General features: G+C 41.3%; 1 protein-coding gene across 4 annotated transcripts in view; it reads left to right on the forward strand.

Annotated features, from left to right (window-relative positions):
- Positions 1-21,239, forward strand: part of LOC110530474 (arf-GAP with GTPase, ANK repeat and PH domain-containing protein 3) — a 276,915-nt gene that overhangs the window by 197,829 nt on the left and 57,847 nt on the right. For all 4 annotated transcript variants that reach the window (XM_036986120.1, XM_036986119.1, XM_036986118.1 and 1 more), the window contains exons 11-12: positions 4,669-4,840; positions 16,516-16,689. In XM_036986120.1, coding sequence (XP_036842015.1) covers positions 4,669-4,840; positions 16,516-16,689 — 346 coding nt within the window. The remainder of the gene's footprint in view (positions 1-4,668; positions 4,841-16,515; positions 16,690-21,239) is intronic.

Here is a 21,239-nt window from a genome sequence, read left to right on the forward strand (position 1 = left end):
ACGTGTGAAATGCTTGATAATAAATGTGATATCAACAGAGAGTTATATTTTCTGGGTGATTTAAATATTGACTGGATTTCATCAAGCTACCCACTTAAGAAAAAGGTTCAAACTGTAACCAGTGCCTGCAACCTGGTTCAGGTTATCAGTCAACCTACCAGGGTAGTTATAAACAGCACAGGAATTAAATCATCAACATGCTTTAATCACAACTTTACTAATGCTGCAGAAATTTGTTTGAAAGCTGTATCCAGATCCATTGGATGTACTGATCACAATATAGTAGTCATATCTAGGAAAACCAAAGTTCCAAAGCCTGGGCCTAATATAGTGTATAAGAAGTCATCCAATACGTTTTGTAGTGATTCCTATGTTATTGATGTAAAGAATATCTGTTAGTACTGGTGTGTAATGAGGAGCAAACAGACACTACACTTGACACATTGTAATGATTTTCGTTGGTGGAAGAAGGAATAGACCAAAGCGCAGCGTGGTACGTGTTCATGATGCCTTTAATAAACTGAACACTGAATACAAACAAACAAAAGAATAAAGGAAAACCAAAACAGTCCTGTATGGTGAAAACACTGAAACGGAAAATAATCACCCACAACTCAAAATGGGAAAACAGGCTACCTAAGTATGGCTCTCAATCAGAGACAACGATAGACAGCTGCCTCTGATTGAGACCGATACCAGGCCAAACACATAGAAAAAGAAAACCTAGACCTACAACATAGAATACCCACCCACATCACACCCTGACCAAACTAAAAATAGAAACATACAAAGCAATCTACGGTCAGGGCGTGACACACATTTATGAAATTGCTTATTCCAGTTGCTGATAAGCATGCACCCTTTAAGAAAATTACTGTAAAAATGGTTAAATCCCTGTGGATTGATATGAAATTGAAAAACTATATGTTTGAGACGGATGAGGCAAAATTAATGGCAAAGAAGTCTGGCTGCACAACCGATTGGCAAACGTATTTCATATTGAGAAATCATGTGACTAAACTGAATAAAAATAATAAGAAACTACAATATGAAACCAAGATAAATTAAATAAAAAAATGATAGTAAAAAGCTTTAGAGCACCTTAAATGAAATTCTGCGAAAAAAGGCAATTTTCAGCTCCATCATTCATTGAAACAGATGGCTCATTCATCACAAAACCAAATGATATTGCCAACTACTTTGCTATTTTTGCCAATTAAAAAAATAATTAATCTTAGGCATAACATGCCAGTAACAAATGCTGACACTACACATCCAAGTATGTCTTACCAAATTATGAAAGACCAGCATTGTCATTTTAAATTCCGTAAAGTTAGTGTGGAAGAGGTGAAAAAATTATTGTTGTCTATCAACAATGACAAGCCACCGGTATGGAAAACTACTGAGGATAATAGCGGACGATATTGCCACATCTTCAATTTACTAGAAAGTGTTTGCCCTCAGGCTTGAAGGGAAGCAAAAGTAAAATTCTACCTAAGAATAGTAAAGCCCCCTTTACTGGCTCAAATTGCTGACCAATCAGCCTGTTACCAACCCTTAGTAAACTTTTGGAAAAAATGGTGTTTGACCAGATACAATGCTATTTTACAGTAAACAAATTGACTAACTTTCAGCATGATTATAGAGAAGGACATTCAACAAGCACAGCACTTACACAAATGACTGATGATTAGCTGAGAGAAATTGATGATAAAAAGATTGTGGGGGCTGTTTTGTTAGACTTCAGTGCGGCATTTAACATTATCGATCGTAGTCTGCTGATGGCAAAACGTATGTGTTATGGCTTTACACCCCCTGATATATTATGGATAAAGAGTTACCTATCTAACAGAACACAGAGGGTGTTCTTTAATGGAAGCCTCTCCAACATAATCCAGGTAGAATCAGGAATACCCCAAGGCAGCTGTCTAGGTCCATTACTTTTTAAAATCTTTACTAATGAATTGCCACTGGCTTTGAGGAAAGCCAGAGTGTCTATGTATGCAGATGACTCAGCACTATATATGTCAGCTACTACAGCGATTGAAATAACTGCAAAAAGGAGTTGCAGTTAGTTTCAGAGTGGATGGCAAGGAATAAGTTAGTCCTAAATATTTCTAAAACTAAAAGCATTGTATTTGGGACAAATCATTCACTAAAACGCTAAACCTCAACTAAATATTGTAATAAATAATGTGGAAATTGAGCAAGTTGAGGTTGCTAAACTGCTTGGAGTTACCCTGGATTGTAAACTGTCATGGTCAAAACATATTGATACAACAGTAACTAAGATGGGGAGAAGTATGTCTATTATAAGGCTCTGCTCTACCTTCTTGACAGCACTGTCAACAAGGCAGGTCCTACAGGCCCTAGTTTTGTCGCACCTGGACTACTGTTCAGTCGTGTGGTCAGGTGGCACTAAAAAGGACTTAGGAAAATTGCAATTGGTTCAGGACAGGGCAGCACGGCTGGCCCTTGGTTGTACACAGAGAGCTAACATTAATAATATGCTTGTCAATCTCTCCTGGCTCAAAGTGGAGGAGAGATTGACTTCATCACTGCTTGTATTTATTAGAGGTGTTGAACTACTGGCGCACAGCTCGGACACCCATGCACACCCCACAAGACATGCCACAAGAGGTCTCTTCACAATCCCCAAGTCCAGAACAGACTACGGAAGGGGCACAGTACTAAATTAGAGACATAACTAAATGTAACTCTATTCCACATCAAGTAAATCTTGCAAGCAGTAAAATTAGATTTTTAAAAAACAGATTAAAAAAACAAGTTATGGAACAGCGGGGACTCTGAAGCAACACAAACATAGGTGGATACCCACACACACATGATAGCATACGCACTATACACAAACGTATATATGTGGTAATGGTGGAGTAGGGGCCTGAGGGCACACAGTCTGAATGTATTGTAATGTTTTTAAAATGTTATAAATTGCCTTAATTTTGCTGGACCCCAGGAAGAGTAGCTGCTTGCTTGGCAGCAGCTAATGGGGATCCATAATAAATACAAATACAAAAACCTGAGCTCAATTTCCAGTCTCATAGCAAAAGGTCTGAATACTTATGTAAATAAGGTATTTCTGTTTTTATTTGCAAAAAAATAGTAAAAACCTATTTTACCTTTGTCATTACAGGGTATTGTGTGTGGATTGATAAGGATTTTATTTGATCCATTTTAGAGTAAGTCTGTAACTTAACAAAATGTGGAAAAAGGGAAGGGGTCTGTCTGAATACTCCCCGAATGCACTGTATAGTAAAAAATTGTCATTTGCATGCAACATGAATTGATTACATTTGTTTTTATTATATTATTTTATTGACTGGGTGGTAATGGCTTAACTTAGTAGCCATTATTAGCAGAGCAGCGTAGTGTTACAGTGATGTATGTAACTGACTAGCTAGCTGCTAATTACAGCTATCGTAGTTTATCAGGAGCATGTCTACTAACTCTGTCTTGAATGTCTGTCTGCTACCTCACTGACCAGAGCTGAGGCAGAACAGGAATCACTGTTACATTAGCAGACATGTGTTTACTACCATTCTGACATACCAAGCAGAGAGAGTGGGAGGGAGATAACGTGAGAGGGAGGAAGAGAAAGTGGTAGAAAGAGAGAGAAGGTGGTAGAGAGAGCAGGGGAGAGTAGGTGGGAGGGGGAGAGAGCGGGAGACAAGGTGGGAGGGAGAGAAAGAGCGGGGGAGAGAGGTGGGAGGGAGAGAGAGCGAGAAGGTGGGATGGAGAGAGCGGGAGAGCGAGATACAGAACAAGAGTGCGAGGATCCCTTTAATTTCACAGTCAGCCAAGCCATCCACACAATCACCTTCTGTTAATTCTATCTGCTACATCAATTAAATTGTTTGTAGAAACTAATTGAATGTGGCTTAATCACACATCTTAATAGCTTTGCACGCTTCGATCTGGCTGTTAATTCCGGCAATAAAAGGAAATGAGAGCGAGGAGCGCTAGCTGGCTGGGTAATTAGAGAGGAGGCAGGGGAAGAGATGAGTGCTTTATGGAACCCTGATAAAGGAAGGAGAAAGATTGAGGGAGAGATAAAGGAAAGGAAGAGATGGAAGGGGGGGGGCATACCAGGCAAAAGGCAGAGCGGAGAGTTCTCCTCTGGCTTTTTCTGCTGAGCTCAATGATTTTCACCTTGGCTTCCCTTCCTCGTTCATTTGGGGTGGTGATGTTGTTTTAAATCTAAATCGTTATGAGAGAGAATGAGACCGTTTGCATTCATCAGTCTACTCCATGGTTCTCCAACCCTCTTCCTGGACAGCTAACCTCCTGTAGGTTTTTGCTCCAAACCCAGATGTAACTAACCTGATTCAGCTTATCAACCAGCTAATTATTAGAATCACGTGCACTAGATTAGGGTTGGCGTGAAAAACTACAGGATGGTAGCTCTGCAGGAACAGGATTGGAGGGTCCTGGTCTACTCATTAAGTCTATAACTGAGCTAGTTTGTGAGGCAGCGTGGGCACAGGTAATGTTCTGAAATGGCTATCTGTCAGTCAGTTTTGGTACTGTATGTCAGGATGGAAGTTATATCATATATATCATTAGTTTGTAGTTTTTAAAGGTTTTTCACGATCATCCACGTTTAGACTAATGAGATTGACTCAGTGTGTTTTGTGATGTGCGTTCCAGGACTACATGCAGAATGTGCACGGTAAAGAGATTGACCTGTTGAGGACCACGGTCAAGGTGCCAGGGAAGCGACCACCCAGAGCGGTCACCGCCATCGCCCCCACCGCCAGCCCCAAGACCAACGGGCTGACCAAGGACCGTAGCACCCTGCAGCTAGGAGTGGGCACTGCAGGTAAGAGGGCCACCCTAGTCACCACTCTGGGTCCATGCCAGACGTCTGTACCAGACCTCGGTCAAAAACATATGTAAAATTATTTCAAATAAAATGATAAGCTACCCTTTATTTAATTTCCATGTTACAGTGGAACAAATAGAATAGTCCACAAAAAGCTAAATTAAGCACACCTCAAATACTTGCATATATTTCAAAAGTATTTGACTGAAGTCTGCTCTTCAATTTTGAGGAATCCACATCTGTTATAATACAGACGAACAGAGTAGGTAGAAGTTGCCTACTAACCACTGATACAGGGTCAGATATGTATTCCTCCTCTTAACAGTTATGGTCAGGTTTGGGAGTAAAATAATCAGATTTGAGATCTGCGGCTATAGGAACAACTTCTACTTGCTCCAGAACCCAACCGAACACTTTCAACAACCACAGACCGAGGTATGTGCAAAAAGCTAGCAACTGAATAACTTAAGCTAAGCAACCTGATGCCAAGTTCAACTGCATGTAAATCTCTATCAACTTCATGTCCGGTCCAGCAGAAAATCAATAGAGGTTCTTCAGAGACACTAATACCATTCACTGCCCAGAGGATACAATAAAGTTCATTTTAATACGTGAAATATATAATGATCATGTAATATGTATTTTATTGCTGTATTTATGTGAAAACTCTTTAGATTTTGGTACAATGTCATTATGCAGATGCAGATGAGCTAACACAAGGATATGATTACTGAAGGAGTGCTTATAAGGCTATTAAATTCTATCTTAAAGGGCCAATCAACTTGTGAAGTCACAAGCTCTACTGGTTGGCTACTGCATAGCAACTTAGTGGTGCCAAAAAACCCTGGCTTGCCATAGAAAGCCTATGTAAATTCCGAACACCAGAACAGCCAAACCATTCTTTGGCCTCTAAAAGGATTTAATTATGATAAAGTTTCATCCCCACTGTGAATTATTTTAAAGTTCGCTACAAATTGAGATATTAAATGAAATAGTGATTCATTCTGACTACATTTGTCGTCACACAGGACCACGTGCTGACAAAGACAAATCACGGGCGGACAGGCTACGAGGAGGCTCGCGCCCTCTTGCCATAGACATTAAGGTTGACTCTCTCAGGCAGGATGAAAATGACTACATCACCCATGATCCTTTGCTAGTTACGCCCACTTTCACCATGATCCTTCGCAATTTTGTTTTTGGTGCCATTCAGCAATACAACACGATTGAAATATTTCCGGCTTCATGCACCATCGGGAGTTTTCCGTAGGAACACATGGATGACGTCAGCACTATCAGAATCTACTGGTTTTAATGTCTATAGTAGAAACAATTACATAGCGTTATCCCCGCCACTGTTTCAGTAAAAAGCTGAGGGATATGGCTCGAGAAATGTAACCACTCTCAAATTCATAGACAGATTGCCCCTTTAAATGATCTAAATATGATTTATTTGTTCATAATAATCATTATAAAATGTTAAAAAAATAAACGTTTCCCAGATGTTTTCCAGATGTTGAATTTTAGCTCTGACCTAAATTCCATCCAGGGGGCTTGCCTTGCTTGTCCTGTGTCCTGCCAGTACCAATGCCTTCCTTCCTTCAGTCCACACAGGCATATAAATAGACAGAGCTGGCTGTGCCACTGGAGGCTGGAGGGAGCTTTAGCAGGAACTGGCAACTAGGCCCAGAGAGGCGAGGAGAAACCAGTGATTAAATTTAGGGGTTAGGATTAATTATTACTAAGAGTAATTATTACTAATTAGCAGAGTGGTCCCCAGACGGGGGTGATGTGGGGCGAGGGATAGAGGGGAGTGGGGTAATGAGGGCGTCCTCCATCGGCCGAGGAGCAGTGTCTGTTACCTCCTGCAATGGTTGTAGCTAATTGGATTGTGCAGTAGTGGAATAGACAGACTGGCCAGTAGGGACCACTTGTGGCCCAGCCCTTACTTATTTTGTTGATCCTGGCCAAGATTTGACCATCAGGACCCTACTCAAGAGGTTAATTATTCAAATGCCTGAGAAGATTTATGAGTTTACAGAGTGAAGGACAGGGGGTGGAGGTCACGTTCCAACTTCCAACTCATAAACAATTAACCTTCAGGAGGAGGGAAAAGAGAGCAGAGGTGTCTGAATCTGTAGGAGGGAGGAAAGAGAGAGGGGAGATGGGGAGAGGAGTGGTTATGGGGCCCTGAAAAAGTGTTTTTTTGTTTTTAAAGAAATAAAATAAATAAAAATGTGTCCTTTATTCCTTTTTTTACTCTGACTCGTTACCTGTGTTTGCATGGGTATATTGTTTAACTCTGTTGTAAATACAGAGCTAGTAAAGGATGCTGTTGAGACAACTCACTACCGATTCTCACTATTTTTTTTGCGTCTGGGAGGGGAACAATACGAGGACGATTTTAGTTCATCTCCAATTAGGAGAGAAAGGTTACAAATCAGGGCAGGTCTTCTCCCGTTGGAGCACCCTCTCCTGATGATGCGATCGGAGTGAGTTTGATTTCATTAGGCATGCAATTGATGAAGGGAACAAAGGAGTAATTTGTCATTCATGGTGTCTGAATCACAACCCTGTCTTTGCCTTTGGTAATCCATTCACTACCTGGATCTAAAGACCTTTAGAATCACAGGAGGAAGAGAGAGAGGGGAAGAAGATGGAGAGGAGAAGAGAGAGAGATGGAGACAAAGACTAAATGAATAAACACGTGTCCATGAGTAAAAACGTGTGCAGGCCTAATTCCTTCTCCTCTGTCTGAGTGTTCAGTGGAACCGTTTTACCCACGACAGATACATTGTATCAAAGATCAAAGTATTAATGTGGCCCATCAGTTTTAATCAATGGTATGGGCAGTATGGGGGGGGGGGGGGGGGGGGGGGTTGCTGTACAGGTCCTCCCTCTTACATTGTAAACCAGTGAGTCTTCATCTTGCTCTGGGCTGCATACATACAGTCCAACCACTGGGCACTGACTCACTGACCACCAGTAGGTTATGCCTCTGTCTCAGTGACCACCAGCCCAGTGCCGGGGCCTGATGTGTGGGTGTGGTGACTGTCTAATGGCTCCTGACGAGGAGGCGGCTGGATGAGGGGGGAGGATTAGATGACATGGCTGAGCCACAGAGGGGAGTGTGGGGGGAAGCTTTCAGGGGTGGCGGGCGGCATTAGGCAGTAGTGATAGTGATAATAGTGGTGGTGGATTACACGGCTCCAGACACAGATGATGTGCTCCTTTCCCCCTTCCCTCCTTCCCCCATTACCCCCTTCCCTCCTTCCCCCATTACCCCCCTTCCCTCCTCCAGACACAGAGGATGTGCTCTTTTCCCCCTTCCCTCCTTTCCTACTTCCCTCCTTCCTCCTTTCCCCCTTCCCTCCTTCCATCCCCCACATTAGCATTAATGCCTCATTATCCTGATACTTGTACATAATGGCAACAACTCCACAGTGGGGTCAGGCCTCTGCTTCACGGCTCATCAGTCCTCTGACGGTACGCCTGGCCGCGCCGGCCCAAAGAGAAATGAGAGGCAAGATGACGTTACTGCTACCGCCGTTCTGGAGCTACCCGCTAATCCATCCCTTCTACTTAGATTACAGCCCCAGCCAGAGCCAGCCCCGCTGCTGCTGCTTAGCATGGAAAACACTCCTTTACTCTCTCTTCTACACACTTAGTTATATTTGTCAAATGAACATAATTATATAAATGTTTAAATGCAGATATAGGCGTACATGATTGTGGTAGAGCTTTAGGACATTTCTATTAACATGCAGGTGGAACTGCCAATATGAATTCCCAAATTATCACAGAAAGTGAAATTCTGGTTTATTTTGACACCAAGTTTCTTCTTTTTACAGTAGTTTGTTTTTTGTAATGACTGTATGTCTACAGTACCTTGTGTAAATTCAGCCTAAGTGACTAGCCAGTTGAATAGATAAGTATTCACACTCCTTGACTTCTTCCACCTTTCGTTACAGCCTGAATTTAACATGGATTAAATTGAGATGTTTAGTCACTGGCCTACACACAATACTCCATAATGTCAAAGTGTAATTACATTTTTAGACATTTTTACAAATTGTTTAAAAATGAAAAGGTGAAATGTCTTGAGTCAATAATTATTCAACCCCTTCGTTATGGCAAGCCTAAATAAGTTCAGGAGTAAACATTTGCTAAACAAGTCACGTAATAAGTAGCATGGATAGTATAATGTTTAGCATGATTTTTGAATGACCCCAAACATACAATTATCTGTAAGCTTCCTCAGTCGAACAGTGAATTTCCAACACAGATTAAACCACAGAGGCCAGGGAGGTTTTCCAATGCCACGCAAAGAAGGACACCTATTGGTAGATGGGTAAAAATGTAAAAAGTAGACATTGAATATCCCTTTGAGCATGGTGAAGTTATTAATTACACTTTGGATGGTGTATCAATACACCCAGTCATTACAAAGTTACAGGCATCCTTCCTAACTCAGTTGCTGGAGAGGAAGGAAATCACCATAAGGCCAATGGTGACTTTAAAACAGTTACAGCGTTGAATGGCTGTGATAGGATAAAACTGAGGATGGATCAACAACATTGTAGTTACTCCACAATACTAACCTAATTGTTGACAGAGTGAAAAGAAGGAAGCCTGTACAGACAAAAATATTCCAATACATGCATCCTATTTACCATAAAGGCACTAAAGTAAAACTGCAAAAAATGTGGTTAAGAAATTCACTTTATGTCCTGAATACAATAGTTATGTTTGGGGAAAATCCAATACAGCACATCACTGAGTACCACTCTTCATTTTTTCAAGCATGGTAGTGGCTGCATCATGTTATGGGTATGGTTGTCATTGGCAAGTAATTAGGGAGCTTTTGTAGGATAAAAATATATGGAGTAGAGCTAAGCACACACAAAATCCTAGAGTAAAACCTGGTTCTATCTGCTTTCCAACAGACACTGGGAGACAAATTCACTTTTCAAATTGATAATAACCTAAAACACAAGGCCAAATATACACTGGAGTTGCTTACTAAGATGACATTGAATGTTCCTGAGTGCCCTAGTTAAGGTTCTGACTTAAATCTGCATGTAAATCTATGACAACACTTGAAAATGGCTGTCTAGCAATGATCAACAACCAACTTGTCAGAGTTTGAAGAATTGTTTAAAGAATAATGTGCAAATATTGTACAATCCAGGTGTGCAAAGCTCTTAGAGACATTCCCAGAAAGACTCACAACTGTAATCACTGCCAAAGTTGAATCTAACGTATTGACTCAGGGGGTTTAATACTTATCTAATCAAGATATATTAGTGTTTTATTTTTCCAATTTGTTTTACAAATGTTCAAATTTTTCTTACACTATGACATTAAAATATTTTTTGTAGATCGTTGACAAAAATTACAATTAAAATCAATTCTAATCCAACTTTGTAACACAACAAAATGTCGAAAAAGTCAAGGGTTGTGAATACTTTCTGAAGGCACTGTAACTTTGCTAAGTGTCACGCCCTGACCTTAGAGATCCTTTTTATGTCTCTATTTGGTTTGGTCAGGGTGTGATTTGGGGTGGGTATTCGATATTCTATTATTTGTATTTCTATGTTTTGGCCGGGTAGGGTTCTCAATCAGGGACAGCTGTCTATCATTGTCTCTGATTGAGAACCATACTTACAGTGCCTTGCAAAAGTATTCGGCCCCCTTGAACTTTGCGACCTTTTGCCACATTTCAGGCTTCAAACATAAAGATATAAAACTGTATTTTTTTGTAAAGAATCAACAACAAGTGGGACACAATCATGAAGTGGAACGACATTTATTGGATATTTCAAACTTTTTTAACAAATCAAAAACGGAAAAATTGGGCGTGCAAAATTATTCAGCCCCCTTAAGTTAATACTTTGTAGCGCCACCTTTTGCTGCGATTACAGCTGTAAGTCGCTTGGGGTATGTATCAGTTTTGCACATCGAGAGACTGACATTTTTTCCCATTCCTCCTTGCAAAACAGCTCGAGCTCAGTGAGGTTGGATGGAGAGCATTTGTGAACAGCAGTTTTCAGTTCTTTCCACAGATTCTCGATTGGATTCAAGTCTGGACTTTGACTTGGCCATTCTAACACCTGGATATGTTTATTTTTGAACCATTCCATTGTAGATTTTGCTTTATGTTTTGGATCATTGTCTTGTTGGAAGACAAATCTCCGTCCCAGTCTCAGGTCTTTTGCAGACTCCATCAGGTTTTCTTCCAGAATGGTCCTGTATTTGGCTCCATCCATCTTCCCATCAATTTTAACCATCTTCCCTGTCCCTGCTGAAGAAAAGCAGGCCCAAACCATGATGCTGCCACCTCCATGTTTGACAGTGGGGATGGTGTGTTCAGCTGTGTTGCTTTTACGCCAAACATAACGTTTTGCATTGTTGCCAAAAAGTTCCATTTTGGTTTCATCTGACCAGAGTACCTTCTTCCACATGTTTGGTGTGTCTCCCAGGTGGCTTGTGGCAAACTTTAAACAACACTTTTTATGGATATCTTTAAGAAATGGCTTTCTTCTTGCCACACTTCCATAAAGGCCAGATTTGTGCAATATACGACTGATTGTTGTCCTATGGACAGTCTCCCACCTCAGCTGTAGATCTCTGCAGTTCATCCAGAGTGAACATGGGCCTCTTGGCTGCATCTTTGATCAGTCTTCTCCTTGTATGAGCTGAAAGTTTAGAGGGACGGCCAGGTCTTGGTAGATTTGCAGTGGTCTGATACTCCTTCCATTTCAATATTATCGCTTGCACAGTGCTCCTTGGGATGTTTAAAGCTTGGGAAATCTTTTTGTATCCAAATCCGGCTTTAAACTTCTTCACAACAGTATCTCGGACCTGCCTGGTGTGTTCCTTGTTCTTCATGATGCTCTCTGCGCTTTTAACGGACCTCTGAGACTATCACAGTGCAGGTGCATTTATACGGAGACTTGATTACACACAGGTGGATTGTATTTATCATCATTAGTCATTTAGGTCAACATTGGATCATTCAGAGATCCTCACTGAACTTCTGGAGAGAGTTTGCTGCACTGAAAGTAAAGGGGCTGAATAATTTTGCACGCCCAATTTTTCAGTTTTTGATTTGTTAAAAAAGTTTGAAATATCCAATAAATGTCGTTCCACTTCATGATTGTGTCCCACTTGTTGTTGATTCTTCACAAAAAAATACAGTTTTATATCTTTATGTTTGAAGCCTGCAATGTGGCAAAAGGTCGCAAAGTTCAAGGGGGCCGAATACTTTCGCAAGGCACTGTAGGTAGCCCTTTTTTCCACCTGTCTTTGTGGGAAGTTGACTTTTTTTTTAGGGCACATAGCCTTTAGCGTCACTGTTTGTTTTTTGTAGTGTTTATTGTTTTGTTCAGCGTCATTTTTCGAATAAAAAGAAAATGTACGCTCACCACGCTGCACCTTGGTCCTCTTCTTTTAAAGGCCGTGACACTAAGATGTTGATATTTTCAGTAGATCTTTTAACTGTTGCGTTGCTTTAGGGTTCACTGATGGTATACAGTGGGGCAAAAAAAACGATTTATTCAGCCACCAATTGTGCAAGTGTCCCACTTAAAAAGATGAGAGAGGCCAGTAATTTTCATCATAGGTACACTTCAACTATGACAGACAAAATTTGGGGAAAAAAATCCAGAAAATCACATAGTAGGATTTTTAATGAATTTATTTGCAAATTATGGTGGAAAATAAGTATTTGGTCAATAACAAAAGTTTAGCTCAATACTTGGTTATATACACTTTGTTGGCAATGACAGAGGTCAAACATTTTCTGTAAGTCTTCACAAGGTTTTCACACACTGTTGCTGGTATTTTGGCCCATTGCTCCATGCAGATCTCCTCTAGAGCAGTGATGTTTTGGGGCTGTTGCTGGGCAACACGGACTTTCAACTCCCTCCAAAGATTTTCTATGGGGTTGAGATCTGGAGACTGGCTAGGCCACTCCAGGACCTTGAAATGCTTCTTACAAAGCCACTCCTTCGTTGCCCGGGCGGTGTGTTTTGGATCATTGTCATGCTGAAAGACCCAGCCACGTTTCATCTTCAATGCCCTTGCTGATGGAAGGAGGTTTTCACTCAAAATCTCACGATGCATGGCACCATTCATTCTTTCCTTTACACGGATCAGTCGTCCTGGTCCCTTTGCAGAAAAACAGCCCCAAAGCATGATGTTTCCACCCCCATGCTTTACAGTAGGTATGGTGTTCTTTGGATGCAACTCAGCATTCTTTGTCCTCCAAACACGACGAGTTGAGTTTTTACCAAAAAGTTATATTTTGGTTTCATCTGACCATATGACATTCTCCCAATCTTCTTCTGGATCATCCAAATGCTCTCTAGTAAACTTCAGACGGGCCTGGACATGTACTGGCTTAAGCAGGGGGACACGTCTGGCACTGCAGGATTTGAGTCCCTGGCGGTGTAGTGTGTTACTGATGGTAGGCTTTGTTACTTTGGTCCCAGCTCTCTGCAGGTCATTCACTAGGTCCCCCCGTGTGGTTCTGGGATTTTTGCTCACCGTTTTTGTGATAATTTTGACTCCACGGGGTGAGATCTTGCGTGGAGCCCCAGATCGAGGGAGATTATCAGTGGTCTTGTATGTCTTCCATTTCCTAATAATTGCTCTCACAGTTGATTTCTTCAAACCAAGCTGATTACCTATTGCAGATTCAGTCTTCCCAGCCTGGTGCAGGTCTACAATTTTGTTTCTGGTGTCCTTTGACAGCTCTTTGGTCTTGGCCATAGTGTTGTTTGGAGTGTGATTGTTTGATAACAAGTTCAAACAGGTGCCATTAATACAGGTAACGAGTGGAGGACAGAAGAGCCTCTTAAAGAAGAAGTTACAGGTCTGTGAGAGCCAGACATCTTGCTTGTTTGTAGGTGACCAAATACTTATTTTCCACCATAATTTGCAAATAAATTCATAAAAAATCCTACAATGTGATTTTCTGGATTTTCCCCCCTCATTTTGTCTGTCATAGTTGAAGTGTACCTATGATGAAAATTACAGGCCTCTCTCATCTTTTTAAGTGGGAGAACTTGCACAATTGGTGGCTGACTAAATACTTTTTTGCCCCACTGTATATACCTGATGGTACAAGGCCCACCAACATATCCCAACAAGTAGTTTGACTCTTGGCTGTCCGAAAGGGGAAAAATTAACAGCTAAATAATAACACAAACCCTATATGGATTCATATTTAAAATTTCAAGTAACAATCATGTCTAATTGTCAGATGTGATGCTAATGATTAATGAATTAAACATGGATCCATCAATTAGTCCCCACAGAGCAGATCTAGACCACTTCTGCATAAAGCAGCGTATAATGTAATTACACCGGAGCTATAATCAGCTGGTCGCGTCAGGGGAGAATGTTCTCTATCTGCTCCATAGAAATAGTATTCAAATAGTAGACAAGAGTATCTTGTCAAAATATCAAAGCTTGTAAATGTTGTCTTTCTCTTCTGATTTAACTTTAGATAGTACAATGATCCATCAAGTTATATATTGGATGCTAGTGTGCAGTGTGAAAGTCAGAATTTGTCACTGGAGTATTTGATGCATTTTGGTCAGAAAATATTTCACTTCTGATTCTCACTTCTGTTTTAAAGTTGGCGAAGAGCCTCAGTTGAGTAATAAATAGAAATTTAGTAGCAGTGATTTTATGTTGAGCAAGTTGTCTAAATGAATTGAGGTATTGAAATATTGAATGTAATCGTTGCATTGAAATACATTAAATAATGCGAAGCAGTTATATTATATTCACTAGTATTACCACTTATCTTAGAGAAGTGATTTTTTTTATTTTTCAATTTGATGAATCATCCATATAGATCATCCATATATATATAATATTTACAAATAAACTCACTTAATTTTAGGATTTTCAAATATGCCAGCTCATGCCATCAGTCAGTAACTCACCCAAAAATGACTCCAAAATTGTCCCCCCACCCCCCCATCAACAATGATTAAACACACATGTGAGGGATTTTGTTCAAATTTACTGCATCTTTCCACCATGATTCTTCATCAGATCATCTCTCCCCTCTCTCCAATGCCCTGGTTTGGGGATGCAAATTCAGCCAGCACTCCCCTGCATGGTTCTCTCTCTCTCTTTCCCTCTCCTCTCTCTCTGCGATCCCGCTCCTTCCCCTCTGGGACCTGAAGATTAATATTCCCGGGCCCAACAAGATAATTACTGATACCAATTAGACATGATTATGTGAATTTGATACACTTATTACTCTCGCTAATGAGAAGGACGTCTTACCCTAACAAGAGCGCCGCGGCGCTTGGTTTACTTTACACACAGCACACAGTATATTATATCTAGCTACTGTTATTGTTGTTAAACCTCAATCTGAATAATATATATTTTTTACGTCTCATAATTGTAAACAAAAGTCCTTCATGTGTTACAAGTAACACAATACATATAACGTGACTTTTACCAAAACAAAGTGTTTGACTGCTACCCTTTCAGAGCAGTCTTTGCTATCAGTAGATTAAGTTATATAAAACTGATGCTCAATTATTGCTTCTAGTCTAGTCTATCATATCTTGGAGAATACCCTGCAGAAATGATAATATAGTTGATAACTCCCTTTTGTTTTTACTACAACCTAAGGAGTAGAGCATCTTGTTACATTTCAGAGATGACTCATCCACTCTATTGTCTCTAGTTGGGCTTAATGTGTGGTAACAAATGCTCATGGGTAACTTTATAGTAGGTATGTGTTCTCTATTCTCTATTGCAGCTCTGACAATAAAAACCCATACTTGATCTTATAAGTCTGTTGATTTACTGATAAATACCATGTATATCATTTGACTCAGAATCAACCATGAATTACTTATTTAGTTAAATTTGATTGTGATTTTGTACAGGGAATGGTGGATAAATAAAGTTTTGGTTAAAATAAAAGAATTATCATAGACTAATTTCATTGGATGAAAATACATATATATTCTTATATTAGCACACTGTACTAGAAGAAGTCAAGTCAGTATCTGTTGTGTTGTGTGGCTGTCCAGACAGGAACAGGAGGGAAGGACCCCACACAGTGCTGCCTAGCCCATGAATTAGTAAATGGAGGCAGGCAGACAGGCAAAGAGATGTCCGTGGTTTGCCTGATTGGAAGTCGGGGAGAGAGAGGGGGCCTGCCGCCTGCCGACGGCGGGAGAGATGGATGTGGCAGTCAAAAGGATGAGGCGAGATAATTAGCGATCAGAGTGTATCTTGTTAATTAAGGGCTAATTAGAGACAGGCGGAGGGAGAGGGGGAGATGGGGGAAGGCAGGGAAGGGGTGGAGGGTTTACACATGTAACACAGAGAGATGAACACAAGAAAGGGGGCGGCAGCATTGTGCAACTTTACTATAATGTCTGTTCTCGTACAGATAAAAAAATGAAAAACAGAAAGAGAACTTCAAAACTTGTTATTAACAAATATGGCTTGTTTGATACAACATACAATTGGATTCGCAAAAGAGATTGTAACCTCAGTGAAATGCACCTCTTTGTACAGGTACATGAGATGATGATGCATGACACCCCCTCTCTCTCCCCTTCTTTCTCTCCCTCTCCCTCTCTCTCTCTCTCTCTCTCTCTCTCTCTCTCTCTCTCTCTCTCCAGGTGCGCCCCACTCTAACAGTAGTACGTCCCTCCAGTCAGAGCATTCGGTCGGCGGGGGAAATCTGGTGGGCTATGGGGGCAGTAAAGACGGCATGCACCAACGCTCCTTCTCTGTGTCCAGCGCTGACCAATGGAACGAGGCTGTCATCAACACCAGTGCAAGCACCGGGACCGGTGAGACTGACGACCACACCTCCCATGTCCTCTTCCTCATCCCTCCACCTTTTCTTCTTCCTCCTTTTTTACTCCATCTTCCCTGCTCCTTCTTCCACAACTCCACTCCCAATATTTACTCAATGAAGTCTCAGCCACTCGATGTCATTGAAATAGATGTAGCGAGATGGTGACACACGACACAATGAACAATAGACAGCGTCCAGAACAGTCCTGGTACAGTCATATCAGTGGAGGTGCAATAGCCGTTCGTATTCATTACGGCACACTGTAGCAAAACCTTTTGCAGAGGAAAACAAGTGTTTCTTATTGGAAAAGTTCAGGTAGTCCCTCCTTTTTTCAGTCCGTTTTCTTCCATTTGGTGCCTAATGAATAGGACCCTGGTATTGGTGAAGAGGTGGAATAGAACAAAGATTGTTTTCATAATGAGGTAATCAGGCTTTTGATCGCTGTGACCTTTTCGCCTACTGTTATCTTACAGAAGCGAAAGATGATGGTGGAGAGGAAGTGAGTGAAGGTTATTTGCCATCCCAGCACCCTAACTCCGCTTCCCTCCCACCCCATCACAGAGCCTTGCCAGCGCACTTGAGTGAAGTAAAATAATACATTTGCTGTGCGTGTTGGCTCCTCTCCCCCCTCACTCTCTCCGCAATAGGAAAATTAATGCTTTTCGGGGGTACCATTCATCACCAGTTATTTCCCCTCTCTTTGTGGTTGGCAGTAAAAAAGCACTTAAATGCACATCAACAGAATAACAGTCATTTCCATGCATGTTTGCACTCTGCTAGTTCTCATTAGCACTGTGGCGGCGGCGGCCCCCTCCCCATCGGCTCCCAGGGGCCCCGGCAGTTTAAAGAGCGCTCTTTTCGAGCACTGCTGGAGTCCAACGCTGTGCCGTGCGCACAGCCTCATGGTTCCACAGACAAGCCCCGTCTCTCATTTGCAACTGCCAAACGATCAATTCTGCCTGGACGCAGGCAGGCACTTCTATCATAACCCCCTACCCCTCTACTCTCCCATCAGCAGCACGCCCAAAGCAGAATTACTTAGAGGAGAGAGTGTGGTGGGGTCCTCTCAAATAATTGTGTGTGTGTGCCCGTGTGTACCTGTATGCAGGCTTGTGTGTTTATGTTTTCACATTTGTGTGTACTCTAGGCTACATGTCTTATATATGTTGTTCAGGAGTGAGCCATGTGTGTGTGGTCAATGTATGTGTGTGTGTATTCCAAATCACTGTGCTGTCATCCCACTCTACCGATACGCTACTTACTAAACAGCGAGCTAAAATCTATTTCCTTGTTTGGTAAACTGAGAAGACTTGACTTCATATTAGCATAGCTCATTAGCCACCATCCTTTCTTCTCCTCGACCAGATTTTAAATTCCCTCCATTACTCAGTTTTCTTCAATTATATCCATGGTTCTCTTTAAGGTAACCACAAATGAGCCAAATGAGCTGAGAATGATAGATATTCGAGAAGTCATGTCAAATGGTAAATATGTTACTTTGTTCCGTTCTTGCATTACCAATATTGTATACTGACACTACATTTGGGCGATTCAGAAGGGCTTTATCATTTGAAAACAAGTAGACTTCAATGTGTTCTTTGAGTATTGCATTCATTGATATGCCTCCCTGCCCTACAAATAGCGAATCTCAATTAAAATGTACAGCAGAATACTCATTCAATGTGATATGTGACTGCAGTGTTTTGAAGGTAACAACATAACAGTTGATTGAATTGTGACCTCTTTATCTTTCATTCTAATGGAACCTTCAATAATCAATAGGAGGAAGGTCCACCGTTCATTCAGAATGTTTTACCATTTGAATAGATGTCAACCCAGCCCCAATCACTCCATTATCCTTCGTCAAGGTTGCAGGTTAACATAAAACATGGTTCTTCTTAGAAGAAAAATACAAAAAATAGCAGATTGATGATATGCTGAAGAATAAAATGCATCTTAGTCCAGGTAACCATTTCCATATTATTTAAAGAATGTCCTCATTTGTAAACCTATTGAGGGAGATGCAGGGGGAGCTAGCTACATCTCTTGAATATTGAACGTAGCCTTTTGATTAAATCTCAGCCCCATTTTGTCTATTGCTTCGCAGACCACTCTTAATCTGGGCCCACACAAGAAGCTGTGTTTAGAAACGGTCTTTCCTTTATATACTTCATCCTTTACACCTGAATTAAAAACAGACTTGACAGGCACCTAAGCACTGTGACATTTTTACAAATGGCAATATAACTCTGTCAATGCCAAAGTGAGTGACCCCCAGTTAAAGTTTTGTTGTAGTATGCAGTATCCTGCTAACTGGGGAGCAGACAAACATTTTGACCAAGTCTGAGGGTTTTAAATTTTTTTTTTATAGTATATATACAGGTCACTGCCAAAATAAAGGAAATACCAACATAGTGTTTTAGTAGGGTGTTGGGCCACCACATGCCTGAACAGCTTCAATGCACCTTGGCATAGATTCTACAAGTGTCTGGAACTGTATTGGAGGGATGCGAAACCATTCTTCCATGACAAATTTCATATTTTGGTGTTTTGATGATAGTGGTGGAAAATGCTCTCTCAAACGCTGCTCCAGAATCGCAGGTTGACGTTTATTGTCATAAGTCTTCTCCTGGAGGCAGAACTGAGCGATTTCCCCTTAGATAGGCCAGCTGCAATTGCTATATTGTAAAAATTGATGAAAACAAACATTTGCTTAGGGTTAGGCTTTAGGGTTAGCAGTGAGGTTAAGGTTAGGTTGACTTTGTGGCTGAGGCAGCTAATGACCACTGCAGAGCTGCCTCCAGAACAAGATTCTTGACAAAAAACTCCAACCTGCTCCAGAATCTCCAATAAGTGTTAAATTATTGTTGAGATCTGGTAACTGAGACGGCCATGGTTTACATCATTTTCATGCTCATCAAACCATTCAGTGAGCACTTGTGCCCTGTCGATGGGGGCATTGTCATCCTATGGGGGCATAGCTAAAATAATGGCCTGCCCAGCATTTTTATACATGACCCTAAGCATGATTGCTTAATTAACTCCGGAACCACACCTGTGTGGAAGCACCTGCTTTCAATATACTGTGTCCCTCATTTACTGAAGTGTTTCCATTATTCTGGCAGTTACCTGTAGGTATATACACCATCAGAGTATGTTTCTCCAGTGAAGGTATTTCATCACAGAGGCAGTGAGTGAAGGCAGGACCAGCCTGTTCTGTACCTCAGGGTGTTCTGCTGTATTGCTGGAACTCTACTCTGCTCTGCCCTCCCGTCGCGTACTGGAGAGCGTGGTACATGGGGAGTTTGATTTCCACGCCGGGTCCGTAATGAAGTTTGACATTTAGTTTGGAGAGAGCAGCAGAGCGTGATCAGGCCTTGATTAGTGCACTCTAATTGAGGATAATAAGGGGGAGACGGTGATTGTTTCTAATTTTTGCCATTAATTGCAGCCGATGCCGTTGATTGAGGACAGGCAGTGAGCTGCTGCCGTGTCAAGTGGCCTAGCCGGCGAAATCACAGTGCTCCCATACCCAGAGCCTCTTGAATTACGCATTTAGAAATTAAATGAAAAACTCTCTCTCTCATTCTGTCTCTGTGTCTCTCTCTCTCTCATTCATTCTCATTGTGAGAAGGCTGCCGGTTTGCGGCAGGGCCAGAAAGCTGTTAGCAGTTCAGTGCTGCGATGGATAGCGAGCTATTAGCCCCCTCTTTGTCTCGCGCACAGTCTTCATCATGCAGCATGTTTAAACTGTAATTTCCCCGGTGGGAGTGTAATACACTGTAATCACAGGTTAGCCCTGATACCTATTCCACAGTACCTGCATGCCCAGGAGGAGAGACTGGGAGAGGCTATATGGCACTCAGCTAAGAGGAGAGAGAGACTCCTGATTCTCAACATGCTTCATTCCCGCCCCTCGCTACCTCGCTCTCGCTCTCTCGCTCCCGACAGCACCTCATAACCAGTAGCTAATAATGCCAAAGTGAACTCGCTGAGCGGCTCACAACTGTAAGCTACAGTGCCTCCATTTTAAACAGAGAGCTAGTTGGTGGCATCTACTCCTAGGTTTTATTATGGGAAATCTGATGCGATCCATCAGATATGGATAGCTTTGAATTGAGGTGCACTTCAGATGATTCAACACTAGATTATGTTGGATGACTAGTGCACTGCCAGGGACTCTCTGATATTGTTGCTCAATGATGTGTATGCATGGTTTAACAGACTCTTATCAGTGAGTAATAGATATACATTGAGTGTACAAAACATTAGGAACACCTGCTCTTTCCATGATAAATCAAATCAAATTGTATTTGCCATATGCACTGAATACATCAGGTGTAGAACTTGAAATGCTTACTTACAAGCCTTTAACCAACAATGAGGTTAAGAAAATATTTACTAAATAAACTAAAGTAAAAAAAATTATATAAAATAAAAAGTAACACAATAAAATAACAATAATGAGGCTATAGACAGGGGGTACCGGTACCGAGTCAATGTGCGGGGATAAAGGTTAGTCGAGGTAATTTGTACATGTAG

The sequence above is a fragment of the Oncorhynchus mykiss genome, chromosome 8 (assembly GCF_013265735.2).
Source record: "Oncorhynchus mykiss isolate Arlee chromosome 8, USDA_OmykA_1.1, whole genome shotgun sequence".
NCBI lineage: Eukaryota > Metazoa > Chordata > Actinopteri > Salmoniformes > Salmonidae > Oncorhynchus > Oncorhynchus mykiss.